Source organism: Artemia franciscana, chromosome 5 (genome assembly GCF_032884065.1).
Source record: "Artemia franciscana chromosome 5, ASM3288406v1, whole genome shotgun sequence".
Taxonomy (NCBI): domain Eukaryota; kingdom Metazoa; phylum Arthropoda; class Branchiopoda; order Anostraca; family Artemiidae; genus Artemia; species Artemia franciscana.
The window spans coordinates 6,632,799-6,646,402 of NC_088867.1; the positions used below are offsets into that span (position 1 = coordinate 6,632,799).

Consider the following 13,604-nt stretch of genomic DNA (forward strand, 5'->3'; position numbering starts at 1 on the left):
AGGTGGGAGAAAGAAGTTCTCTCGCTACTATCTGTTGTGAAGATTAATTCCCGCTTGTTGTTAATAGCTAGCGAGTGCTGTGTGACTCTCTCCTCTCTTAAGGAAAAGAGGGCTGCCTGTCCAAGCTTGCGATTGGGATTCTCAGAATCGGGGCAAAATAATGGTGAACATATTTACACTCCCAATAGACTTTTCTATAAGGGACAAAATAAATAAATAACCTCTATTTCATTTTTGTTGTTGTGAAGGCAATGGGCCGTCATAGCCTAAGCCCTAGACTCCGTTTTGTGTGCCCCCCTCGAATGGTAATAGTAATAACAAGCATGTATATATGCAATAACTATTTGCATAATTGTTTTTCAGTCGATCTTTTTTTCTGAATAGTTTTTTTAAGGTATTCTTTTTTTTTACTTTTGTGCTGCATATGCTGAATTTCTTTTCTCTTTTCTTTGTTTTTCTAAGTTGTGCTCTTTCTCTTTTTTAGAGACCCAATGTACTAATACCCTTGGACAATGAGATGCGTCAGCTGTCTTTTTATTCAATAGAAGATGGAGATTATATTCATGTTAAGTAAGTTAGATAGTCGCATCTTGGACAAGACAGTATTTCAGACGAACCCAATCATTACGTACTATATCTATACTATAGGCCATAGTACTATGGGATAAGTAAATCTTAGAGGTTGTAGTACTGAAGGTTATTTAGAACTTTTCCAGCTGTTTTTCTCGCGCTTGTAACATGATTTCGATTAGGTTTTAAAGGAAGTGCTGTCCGAGAAGCGGTTATTTAACCCTAGGTACTATTTACTATTTTTTTAAATTTTAATTTGATCAAGGAATTCTTTTTATTAAAATATTATTCTTTTTCACGAAAACATCTTTTTAAAAGACTCAAATAACCGAAGAAAGGGCTGTAAATATTTAGGCTCTTCTGTCGTGTCGGCTCACGCAATGAAAGTGATGATACTGCTATCCTAGCTTTGTCAATTCAAGTTAAACTTAAGCAACAAAGTCGAATTTAATGGCAGAAATAGACGTCGGATATGAAAAAAGCGACGCAGCGGTGTTTAAACTCGTTGTGTCCCAGAAATCTACCAACCGCTGCAATTAGCCTAAAACGGTATATAAAGTAGTACACGAATAATATGAGAAACTAGTTCCTCAGAGTTCCTAGAGAAGGAACTCCTCTTTACGGGAGAAAAGGTCCTTTTAACGTCGGTTTTCTGGGAATTAAAACCTACTAGTGTCACTGACAGTGCAGGGTCACATAGCGAAACTGGAAATAATAAGAACAAGCTTTATTTTGACTTCTTTCAATCTGGATTCTAATTCAATGTTGGGTCTAGCCTAAGATTGTCTGAAAGATGGCACATTATTTTGTTTCAACAATTGAAAATTGTCGATCTTTCCTAGCATGGATGGTAGTTTAACTCTTTCACGACCAAGCCCTTCTTTCTCGACCAGATTGGGCGAAAAGTATATAATTCCTGACCAGAAAGACACGATGATTCTGCATGTGCTAAAAGAAACTTCCGAAAATGAGTAGGAAAAAATCTGTTCAAAGCGGGACTCTTTCACGGTCCTACTGGACAAAGCAACCTGAACAAATGATAGGCGAAGGACCGAGAAGTCCCGCATAGCAAGTCACTTTTTATAAAATAAAAAAATTGTTTATTCGGAATAGAAAACTTTGATCAAAATGTTAGTTAGAACACTTTCATTGATGGTACTCAGCAAAAAAATTCTTTCATTCATTGATGCATAAAGTCAGACAACATTTGGACCAAATCGAGAACAGTCCTGACTCAATTTTGCTTTAGAGAACACTTTTCATATTTTGAGCGTTGAGAAACGAAGCGAGGCCAGTGCTCGCCCAGACCACTAAGACGGACATCGTCTGGAACTAAGGCCCGACAACTTCTTAGTCTTTTTTTTTTAATTGTAACCGCCCGCTGGAATGTGTTTACGATTTTTCTCTTCGACTGGGGCAAAAACACAAGCCCTCTCACGACACTTCAGGCAGGGTCATTTTTCTTCGGGAAACAGGAGAATGTGCAAATCATGGGCATTGCAGAACGTCAAATCAACAAAACCCCAGAAAAGCCGGTGCCACCATTTCAACGACTTTCTATCTCTCCCATTTGCTGCTTTTTTCTGGTTCAAAAGGGTCTACACCACCCCCATATGGTCTTTATAATGTTTCGCTACTTGAGGGCCTGTGATAACAGAGATAGATCCATCGTAATTCTTTATTCTTATAGAGACTACCTCTGTACCATGGTAGTTGGAGACAAACAGAACAATATTGAAATCCGTCTATTTATAGACACCAATCAATCTGCAGTGTTTGTGGTCGAAGCTCCCTTTATCTAGAGTTTTGTCAGGTGCAAGGATAGGAATCCTTTCTTATTTGAGTGAATAGTACAACACGCCAAAGTGCCATCTTTCCTTAGTTGCTCAAGAAGTGAGACAGACGAAAAAAAAGTTAAACATAACAGCTCATGCAGCCCAAGCCCCAAAGGTTGCACCCCTTTTTATCGGCTTCATTGGGTTATACCGCTCTAGCGTGGAACGTCCTCTGAAGAGAATGATGGACTCTTCGACACTCAGGTAAGATCTAAGGCTTCACTAACTGTTTGAAGCGGCAGTCTAGCATGTCAATCATCGTTTGCAGCTTGAAAAGCCCGTCTTTCACCACCTGTGATTGCCTGATGGTCTCTGACATGCATGTTTCTTAGAACTCTTTGAATCTGTTTCTCGACATCCTTGACGATACCAAAGGGACACCTAGGTTGGGACCTTTTGCGTGGTAATCTTTCATGCTTGAAAGTTGGTGGTAACTCATTAACAGATTTATCCCAATGAATACTTTAAGTTCATTGTGATTTATGTTGATATTCCTGCCCTTTTGAAGTGATTACTGATATGATTTAAAAACCAGAAGCTGTAGAAGCTCATTGTTCAATTATGGGAGAAAAAACTCCACAGGAGTTGATTCACACCCTATCTCCCCTAAATTAGCCTCAGGACTTATCGAGTCCAACTAGTAGATTTTCACGACAGCTTTCTTCCAAGTCCCTTGTGATTCAGCGACTTTCGCTTTCCTTGACGGTGTTCTTAGATTTTTTTACCTTAACTTACCTACCTTAACTGCCTAAAAGGGCATAATAATATTTTTGCCATTATTTTGATTTTTTCAAGTCAAGAGGTTTCTACAGGCCCCCATACTTTGTTTAGAATACTTAGTTTCCGAAGTTTTGGATTTCCTTAAATATTTCCTCTGTATGTTTTTCATTGGTTTATATTTGTTCTGACAGGGGAGTTACTCAAGTTTTTTAAAATTGAGATATTTAGTTTCTTTTTTTCTTGAAATAAACACAGATAAGAAAATAAAATCTTTAGAGTGGAATTTTGTCCAGGAAAATGGGCAAAACTGAAAACAATAGATTTTCGGAAGAAGCCATACTCTTCAAATGTTTTGTTTTGTTTATTTTGTTAAAATTAATTATTTTGATGTGGAATAATCTTTTTGTTGGCATCCAATGCTGCAATTCTTCTTGATATTGTATTTATTTTAGTCCCCTGGTTATTTTGCAAGACTTTACTACCATTATTAACCAGAGGCGAACCCAGCGATAAATTCCGGAGGAGGATAGATATTTCGGCTGATGGATGTATTTACTGGTAAAAAAAAAGTTTTTAGAATATAAAGTAGCCTACATTCTTTATTGAGATTAAATAAAAAAAAAAAAACAAGTTTTTTTAACGGAAAGTAAGGAGCGACATTAAAACCTAAACCGAACAAAAATTACTTCGTAAATGAAAGGGGCTGCTTCCTCATCAACGCCCCGCTCTTTACGCTAAAGTTTGACTCTTTCTCTTAACTCTACTTTTTAAAACAGTAAAAAGCTTTAGCGTAAAGAGCGGGGCGTTGGGCTAACTATCCTGTGCTTTCACACACCCTTTCTGCTTATCCGATTTCTCCAGGTACCCATTTAGAGCTGGGTGGACTCTGGCTGAGCTTACAGAGTCTCTGGGATTGTAACGTGCCCCTTGGACAAAGAATTCTCACGCCAGCGCGCCAACCACTTAAGTCTCAGAGACTGGAAGATCCCTGTGTATGGATAATAAAGTAAATCCATTAAGCCGTTCCTGACCTGAGGCACTCCTGGTATAAGATTTCACTCTTCTCAGGGTAGTAAAAGAACGCTCGCACGTAGTCGTTGTGACGGGGGTTGTTACCCAATCTTCAAAAATTGATGTAGAGTGGATAGAATCATCATCTTCTTTTAAGCAAACTATGAAATATTTTGTTGCCAAGTTTCCCGATTGTATCCACATTCTCCTCCACAGAGCTAACTTAGCTGCAGTGACTCCAGCAACTTTCTGTGACTAAAGAATCGCTGATGCAGCTGCTGCAGAAAGGGGTCCATAAATAGGATAACCACAGAAAGTCAGTAATACGTTTCAGAATCATCTAATACTGTTGCGTCATTATTCCTATACATTTGTTTTGGAGCTCATAATGGGCACTCTAATGCTGATTTTATAATTTTGACACAGTTCAATCCCTTCAGTAATAAGTGGATGAAACATAGCTTCACTCCTCTCTCTCATGTCTCTAATTTTGCTCCTAAGATCATGAGAATGTTTGAGAAAGTATACAAGATCCATAGTTTCTGATTGTAAAGATCATAAACTTAAAAACGCGTTTCAAAAAAAAAAAAAAAACTGTCAAGTGGGGAAGAACCGTCATTTGATCCTGATTCAGGAATTATGATTATTAAAGATGTCGACAAATTGTGTGACGGACTAAAAACTTTACTGACAGTAACCATAGCTGCAACAAAACTGTATCTCTCAATAACAGATAGCAAAAAATAAGCTTTTCTTTCACGGAGTATAGAAGCCCATCCTTGAAACTGGCCACTCCCAGATGAAGCTCAATCATAACCTTGCCCCCCTTAAATACTTTAATTGCTTCCCATTCCAACTAATATTTATATCAACCAAGGTACTGCTATCCATCGATAGTTTCTATTTGAAAAAGTCGATAATTTTTATTTCCGTTTTGAAATGATGGATGACTAATTAACAAACAGGGCCATAGACTTCTCTATAAAGACTGAAAAAGCACACGAGTGATCTAAATTAAGTTCAACGATCTTAGGAGCCCGAGGTTATAACAGTACGTGGCCTACTTAGTAGCAGCCTGGCATTGTTCCAACTGCATTTCCACAAAACAAAAATTCTCATGTGGAGATCGTCACACATTACGTACTTGTTGTGCATATATTACTCTATATCAATGGGAATAAAACCCACAATGAATCTGTTTCGCTTTTAAGACAGTATAAACTGAATAAATCATTCAGTTTTTATTCTCATCACAGCAAGATTTACAGCGTACATTATCCTTTTGATCTATAAGATTACTCAATATCTATAAGAACGTCGACTCTACAGGGCAAATTTCCCAAATTTCGAGGGGAAGGGGATGTATCCCTTTTCCCCCCTGGGTTCTCCCCTGTTATTAAATATAGATTTGTTTTTAAGAACAATGTCATAAATGGCAACCAAACATTTGATTTTCGGGAGAGGGTAGACTCTTCAATTTATTTTTCCAGTATGTTGCTTACCAGGCCATAATTTCCCCTTAGGACGCCACTCCTCAAGGTGAAATTAGGATACTGCTCACGATCAGTTCTTCATAATTAACTCCTTAGAGGCAATCTAGTAAAGAACGAACCCTAGTCATTAGTAATCATAAACTTAAAAACGCGTTTCGAAAAAAAAACTGTCAAGTGAGGAAGATCCATCATTTGATCCTTATTCAGGAACTATAACTATTATTTCAATTAATCTCTAGGATAAAAGTTCGTTGAGAAAACAAATATAAGCGAATTAAAAAAAAAATTGCCTGAATTACAACAATAGTAAAGTCGGATAGAAAAAGAAATCTGAACCATTGGAATCACCATACTCAAAAATCACACTTCAGAAAATTAAAGCTCCCAAATTGAGTAACAAGTAAAATGACTTTTTGGCAAGGGAAGCAGTGATGTCTCTCATTTTTTTTTATTCTCCTGCTTTGTTTTTGTTCTGAACTTCTTCTTTGTTTGTTGCCAATAGTAGGGCGCTGAAAAATTATAGAGATGTTTAATCATGGTTGCAGTCTTCGTTATAACCTACTAGCTGTTGGGGTGGCGCTTCGCGCCACCCCAACACCTAGTTGGTGGGGGCGCTTCGCGCCCCCCCCAAGCCCCCCCGCGCGCGTAAGTCGTTACGCGCCATATTAGTTACGCGCCATTGTAGTTGTGTCCCTATGTCCCACCTGTGAATATAGATAGATATATTATATATATGTTTTTAACTACGTAAAACTTGCGAATATACAACATTCTTTGCTGTCCCATTGTCTGTGCATATAAATAGATTGTCAGGTTTACCGACTCTTGAACATGCAACATATAATGGTCCATGGGAAAACAATCCGTATTCAGATCTATACCTCATGATTCTAATGATTACCCTTGAGCTTTGTTGATGGTGATTGCTAATCGAACATTCCCTGTCCTGGTGTCCCGGTCGTCATTTATATCCCCCTGTGCCCCCGGCGTCCCCGTTGTAGTTGTGTCCCGGTCGTCATTTATATTTTTTACTTATGTCCTGGTCATTATGGCTTATGTGTGGTCATTTATATTCCCTGTGTCCCGGTCGTCATTTGTATCCCGGTGTCCCGGTCTGTATATACATTCGTTTTTTAGTTTTGTTTTTCTCCTTTATTTTTTTCCTTTTTTATTTTTTTTCTTTTTTAGTTTATTTAGATTTTTAGATTTTTTTATTAGTTTTTAGTTTTTTTTTTCTTTTTAGTTTTTTTGTAGTTTTTACCTTCTTTTTAGTTTTTTTTTTTACTTATGTCCTGGTCGTCATTTATACTCCCTGTGTCCCGGTGCTTTGTTGATTGCTAATCGAACATTCCTTTTGTCCCGGTCGCTTTCTCTTTGAGTGTCGTCATACCTGGTTGGTGGGGGCGCTTCGCGCCCCCCCCAAGCCCCCCCGCGCGCGTAAGTCGTTACGCGCCATATTAGTTACGCGCCATTGTAGTTGTGTCCCTATGTCCCACCTGTGAATATAGATAGATATATTATATATATGTTTTTAACTACGTAAAACTTGCGAATATACAACATTCTTTGCTGTCCCATTGTCTGTGCATATAAATAGATTGTCAGGTTTACCGACTCTTGAACATGCAACATATAATGGTCCATGGGAAAACAATCCGTATTCAGATCTATACCTCATGATTCTAATGATTGCCCTTGAGCTTTGTTGATGGTGATTGCTAATCGACCATTCCCTGTCCCGGTGTCCCGGTCGTCATTTATATCCCCCTGTGCCCCCCGGCGTCCCCGTTGTAGTTGTGTCCCTGCGTCCCGGTCGTCATTTATATTTTTTACTTATGTCCTGATCATTATGGCTTATGTATGGTCATTTATATTCCCTGTGTCCCGGTCGTCATTTGTATCCCGGTGTCCCGGTCTGTATATACATTCGTTTTTTAGTTTTGTTTTTCTCCTTTATTTTTTTCCTTTTTTCTTTTTTTTCTTTTTTAGTTTATTTAGATTTTTAGATTTTTTAGTTTTTTATTAGTTTTAGGTTTTTTTTTTCTTTTTAGTTTTTTTGTAGTTTTTACCTTCTTTTTAGTTTTTTTAGTTTTTTTTTTACTTATGTCCTGGTCGTCATTTATACTCCGTGTCCCGGTGCTTTGTTGATTGCTAATCGAATATTCCTTTTGTCCCGGTCGCTTTCTCTTTGAGTGTCGTCATTTATTTTTTTCTTTTTTAGTTCTTACCTTTTTTAGTTTTTTTTAGTTTTTTAGATGAAAACTTTTTTTAGTTTTTTTCTTTTTAGTTTTTTATTGGTTTTTACCTTTTTTTTTTTTTTTAGCTTTTTTAGTTTTTTTTCGTTTTTTCTTTTTACTTTTTTTTTAGTTTTTATCTTTTTTATTTTTTTTTTATTTTTATTCTTAATTTTATTAGTTTTCTTTTTCTCTTCTATTTTTCAGTTTTTTCCTTTTTTTTAGTTTTTTTTTTAGTTTTTAGTTTTTTTTAGTTTTTTACCTTTTTTTAGTTTTTTTAGTTTTTTAGCCTTTTTATTTTTTTTTATTAGTTTTTAGTTTTTTTGTAGTTTTTGCCTTTTTTTAGTTTTTTCAGTTTTTTTTTTAGTTTTTAGTTTTTTACCTTTTTTAGCCTAAAATTTTATTAGTTTTCTTTTTCTCTTCTATTTTTCAGTTTTTTCCTTTTTTTTAGTTTTTAGTTTTTTTTAGTTTTTTACCTTTTTTTAGTTTTTTTTAGTTTTTTAGCCTTTTTGTTTTTTTTTTATTAGTTTTTAGTTTTTTTGTAGTTTTTGCCTTTTTTTAGTTTTTTCCATGACGTCACCTGATCCATCCACAGATCCACACACAGACAACTTATTTTTATATATATAGATGTCCCGGTGCTTTGTTGATTGCTAATCGAACATTCCTTTTGTCCCGGTCGCTTTCTCTTTGAGTGTCGTCATACCTGGTTGGTGGGGGCGCTTCGCGCCCCCCCAAGCCCCCCCGCGCGCGTAAGTCGTTACGCGCCATATTAGTTACGCGCCATTGTAGTTGTGTCCCTATGTCCCACCTGTGAATATAGATAGATATATTATATATATGTTTTTAACTACGTAAAACTTGCGAATATACAACATTCTTTGCTGTCCCATTGTCTGTGCATATAAATAGATTGTCAGGTTTACCGACTCTTGAACATGCAACATATAATGGTCCATGGGAAAACAATCCGTATTCAGATCTATACCTCATGATTCTAATGATTGCCCTTGAGCTTTGTTGATGGTGATTGCTAATCAACCATTCCCTGTCCCGGTGTCCCGGTCGTCATTTATATCCCCCTGTGCCCCCCGGCGTCCCCGTTGTAGTTGTGTCCCTGTGTCCCGGTCGTCATTTATATTTTTTACTTATGTCCTGATCATTATGGCTTATGTATGGTCATTTATATTCCCTGTGTCCCGGTCGTCATTTGTATCCCGGTGTCCCGGTCTGTATATACATTCGTTTTTTAGTTTTGTTTTTCTCCTTTATTTTTTTCCTTTTTTATTTTTTTTCTTTTTTAGTTTATTTAGATTTTTAGATTTTTTAGTTTTTTATTAGTTTTTAGGTTTTTTTTTCTTTTTAGTTTTTTTGTAGTTTTTACCTTCTTTTTAGTTTTTTTAGTTTTTTTTTTTACTTATGTCCTGGTCGTCATTTATACTCCGTGTCCCGGTGCTTTGTTGATTGCTAATCGAACATTCCTTTTGTCCCGGTCGCTTTCTCTTTGAGTGTCGTCATTTATTTTTTTCTTTTTTAGTTCTTACCTTTTTTAGTTTTTTTTTAGTTTTTTAGATGAATTTTTTTTTTAGTTTTTTTCTTTTTTTTCTTTTTAGTTTTTTATTGGTTTTTACCTTTTTTTTTTTAGCTTTTTTAGTTTTTTTTCGTTTTTTCTTTTTACTTTTTTTTTTAGTTTTTATCTTTTTTATTTTTTTTTATTTTTATTCTTAATTTTATTAGTTTTCTTTTTCTCTTCTATTTTTCAGTTTTTTCCTTTTTTTTAGTTTTTTTTTTAGTTTTTAGTTTTTTTTAGTTTTTTACCTTTTTTTAGTTTTTTTAGTTTTTTTAGTTTTTTAGCCTTTTTATTTTTTTTTATTAGTTTTTAGTTTTTTTGTAGTTTTTGCCTTTTTTTAGTTTTTTCAGTTTTTTTTTTAGTTTTTAGTTTTTTACCTTTTTTAGCCTAAAATTTTATTAGTTTTCTTTTTCTCTTCTATTTTTCAGTTTTTTCCTTTTTTTTAGTTTTTTTTTTTAGTTTTTAGTTTTTTTTAGTTTTTTACCTTTTTTTAGTTTTTTTTAGTTTTTTTAGTTTTTTAGCCTTTTTGTTTTTTTTTTATTAGTTTTTAGTTTTTTTGTAGTTTTTGCCTTTTTTTTAGTTTTTTCCATGACGTCACCTGATCCATCCACAGATCCACACACAGACAACTTATTTTTATATATATAGATAGATTAAAGAAGAAGTTCAGCCCATAGTAAACAAAAATTTAAAAATACTATTTGATTAACTTTGATGGCACATAGGTGAAAAAGAATGAATCATTAAACAGAGCGGTTTATGACGGAATTTGAAGGAATATGACGATATTTCAGGAAATCAGGTAACGGAGTCAGTCGAATATGACACCATACCCCAGAGAAGCAACTTTTCCTACACGTGTTACAGTAATTTAAATATACTTGTCTTATAAATGAAGCAGATTTTGTCAAAAACTGTATTTTATTTTAATATTATCTTTTGTTACTTACAGAAGGTACAAAAAAATGGTAAGTTTCTTTCAAATGAGTTCTCTCATTACATTATACGACTCTACGACCATAGGTTCAGTATCATCACTCTTGAGAAGAAAAGAAAAGGGACACTTCTGTTACTGAGTAGCGCTTTTGGATAAAATGATTTCAATAGCGCAGTCAATTTTGTTCGACACCATTTTTTGAAATTTTTTAAAGGTCTCCGGCTATTTTTGAAATTTCCATAAAATCTGTTTTTGCCATAAGCTTTTACTGTTAAGATTCTCTAAAATAACAGTTACGATCCCTGGATCAGCTTCAAATGGCGATCCTATCTCAATTGAGTTTTTTTTTTCTAAAAAGTGTTTTTAAATTTTTGGTTATTATGGGCTGGACTTGGCTAGTTTGCTTTTGATGCAATCATGAATGGGATTCGAAGGAAGCTTCATTCCAGAAATTTATATTTCTGTATTTTACATTCTGATGTGTATTTTTGTATCTCTATACATTTGGTATACATTGACATTTTGTATTTTACAAGGTTCGTATCACACCATTTCGAGTGTATTTTTTTTTATCTATAAGATAGAATGGAGGCGTGGTTTTCGTCAATATCACACTATATAAAAATGGCTGGATAAAAAAATAATTTAAAAACTGTATATTGTAAACCCAAGCACAAAACCAATACTATATCGATCAAACGACTAGAAATATACCGAATATAGCATAATATATACCAATAGAAATATACAGCACTTTCATAAATACGAAATATCCCAGGTAGGAATAAAGACACGAGTGCATGTCACAATGAATACATACTAAAATGGATAAATAATCTATATATTAAAGAATCAACTTTTCGTAATACTGCAATAGCAATGGTGCATTATGAAGTTAGTATATGACCGTCACATAATTAATTTTTTGAATTAACTATTAATTTTTAACTTAATTTTACAAATACAATTGACAATTAGCGACCCACCAGAAAATCTGTTTCTAATTGTATACACTTTAAAAATGTAGACCCACAAAGCAGAGCAGTTTTTCCAATTTTTTTTTTTAATTCTTGATAAAAATCACTAGTCCTAAGAAAAATTGCTACCCATTTCTTGTCTTTAGGCATGCTTAGACAAATTTATAGCAACTTGGATACACATTACGTTACAACTTCATATATAAACATGCAAAAAACTTCAAAAGTATTGCAAAAACTTATCAAATAGCATTTTGAAAGCACAAAGTACACAGTCGGATTCTAAAATTTCTGGCAATTCTATATTCACAAACTGCATCTCATTTTACATGACCTAAACCCCAAGCAACTCGTCATCACTGTCATCATGTAAATTCCTTGGATCAACTGGACCAAAGATCAACCTGGTTTCATCATTTGTAGGCACCTATAAAAGAAGAATTTAAAAAATATGAAAAAAGTAAAAAAAAAAAGTAAAATCTGGTTTCATCATTTGTAGAAACCTATTAAAGAAGAAAATAAAAAATACGAGAAAAGTAAAAAAAAAGTGTAAATCTTTCATTATAATAATAAATAATAAAATAATAAACACACGCTTAAGGAAACAAGCACGCTTGTCGTGAAAAGTCCAAAGCTCGCTAAAACTTTTGAAATGAAGTATCTTCTAGAATTTGTCGGTGGTTCTGATTAGTACCATTATTTTGCTTGAGTGGCAACCGTGCTTTCAAAGAGTATGCATCTTGGCAATTGAGTAAGAAAGAAGATTAAGAATAAAAAGTTAAGCAATCTTCAGCCAAGAAATAATACAGTCTTTCTTATGTCAAATCAGTTGAGACACAAAAAACAAGTAATGTAGAAAGCTTAGTAAAAGCAACAACGCTACTCTGAGTAGGCTGCAGATACTGATAAAACTGCAATGGGAAACAAACAGGCAATGATTAAGACTTCGTGACGGCAAAATGAACAAAATTGGCAGTTTAAAAACTAGTCATCGCAGAAATAATGACATGTTCTTTACTAGAACTTTGGTAACAATACAAAAAGAAAAAAAATGCATAGGAAAGACAATATAGCAGCATAAAATAAATACGTTGCAACATAATATTGCAAGAGCCAGCTGTGCAACATTATGTACATTTTTATTTTCACGAGCAAGTTCTATTTCCGACACGAATCAGATCCATTAAAAAAGTGAAAGACTCAGCTTTGCTATGAACGAAAGAAAATTCACTATTTATCAATAATATAAATAAATCGCGATAAAAAATTGTGATAATAAAATAAAAAATAAAATAAAGAAAATAAAAAAAAACAAAATAAAATTTTATATTTATATATATATATATATAAAAAAAAATAATAAAAAATCGCGATAATAAAAATCGCTATAAAAAAATCGCGATTTATCAGTTTCTGTAAATAAATATTTTCTACATTTCAGTCTACACAGTAAGTGTAAAATTCAAATGCTACCTCAGAATAGCGGACGCTGCCATCACGAGAGGGTCTTCCTTGACCACTGCTAAACCGCGACCATAGAGATGCTATAGTTCTTCGACGCTTGTAAGTAACAAAGCTGAGGCCACCAACTGCTAGAAAGAGGACTGCCCAACCGGCAGCGTTGCCTGAACCTGAAAAAAGGACACAGCATAGAATATCTAACAGCCAATATTTACTATAGTGTCTAGCATAGTACAGGAATCTATACTGTCAAAGAACCTATATTTTCCAGGGCCAGTAAATAGCAAGGGCCTTTAACAGGGCTAGTAAACTCCATAACTGTTGCAATGGTATGAAAAGAATATAACTGCATTACTATTTAAATGGGAAGGCTCAAATGGGAAGAAACTACAAGAGTATTTAAATAAAAAGGCTCAAATTTGAACAATCATCCTCTCAGTCTAGGCTCTCTTTAATGATTAAATAAAAACCAAGTTGTTTTTAACTGAAAGTAAGGAGCGACATTAAAACTTAAAACGAACTGAAACTATTCCGTATATGAAAGGGACTGTCCCCTCCTCAGCGCCCACTCTTTACGTATGACTTTTTCTCACAGCTCTACTTTTTAAAACAATAAAAACTTTAGCGTAAAGAGCAGGGCGCCGAGAAGGGGACAGTCCTCATAACCTCATCTGTTAAAAGATAACATTTTAGAAAAAGAATAAGTCTACTTTGACAAACATTATTTTCAATGGGGGAAGATATAAGACCGATTTTGGGAGTTTGAATCCCTTCGATATCAGCACTCATCAATATC

General features: G+C 34.3%; 2 protein-coding genes and 1 long non-coding RNA gene across 3 annotated transcripts in view; 1 reads left to right on the top strand and 2 right to left on the bottom strand.

Moving 5' to 3' along the window:
- Nucleotides 1-874, top strand: part of LOC136026929 (tubulin-specific chaperone E-like) — a 69,251-nt gene extending 68,377 nt beyond the window's left edge. The window contains exon 12 of the mRNA XM_065703775.1: nucleotides 485-874. Within this exon, the coding sequence (XP_065559847.1) occupies nucleotides 485-574 (90 nt within the window). The 3' untranslated portion in view covers nucleotides 575-874. The remainder of the gene's footprint in view (nucleotides 1-484) is intronic.
- Nucleotides 1-10,097, bottom strand: part of LOC136026931 (uncharacterized) — a 96,093-nt gene extending 85,996 nt beyond the window's left edge. The window contains exon 1 of the long non-coding RNA XR_010617445.1: nucleotides 8,246-10,097. This is a non-coding gene — a long non-coding RNA (uncharacterized LOC136026931). The remainder of the gene's footprint in view (nucleotides 1-8,245) is intronic.
- Nucleotides 10,098-11,011: 914 nt separating this feature from the next.
- Nucleotides 11,012-13,604, bottom strand: part of LOC136026932 (cation-independent mannose-6-phosphate receptor-like) — an 82,306-nt gene continuing 79,713 nt past the window's right edge. Inside the window, exons 15-16 of the mRNA XM_065703776.1 lie at nucleotides 12,821-12,978; nucleotides 11,012-11,774 (exon numbers count right to left, since the gene is read on the bottom strand). Coding sequence (XP_065559848.1) covers nucleotides 11,682-11,774; nucleotides 12,821-12,978 — 251 coding nt within the window. The 3' untranslated portion in view covers nucleotides 11,012-11,681. The remainder of the gene's footprint in view (nucleotides 11,775-12,820; nucleotides 12,979-13,604) is intronic.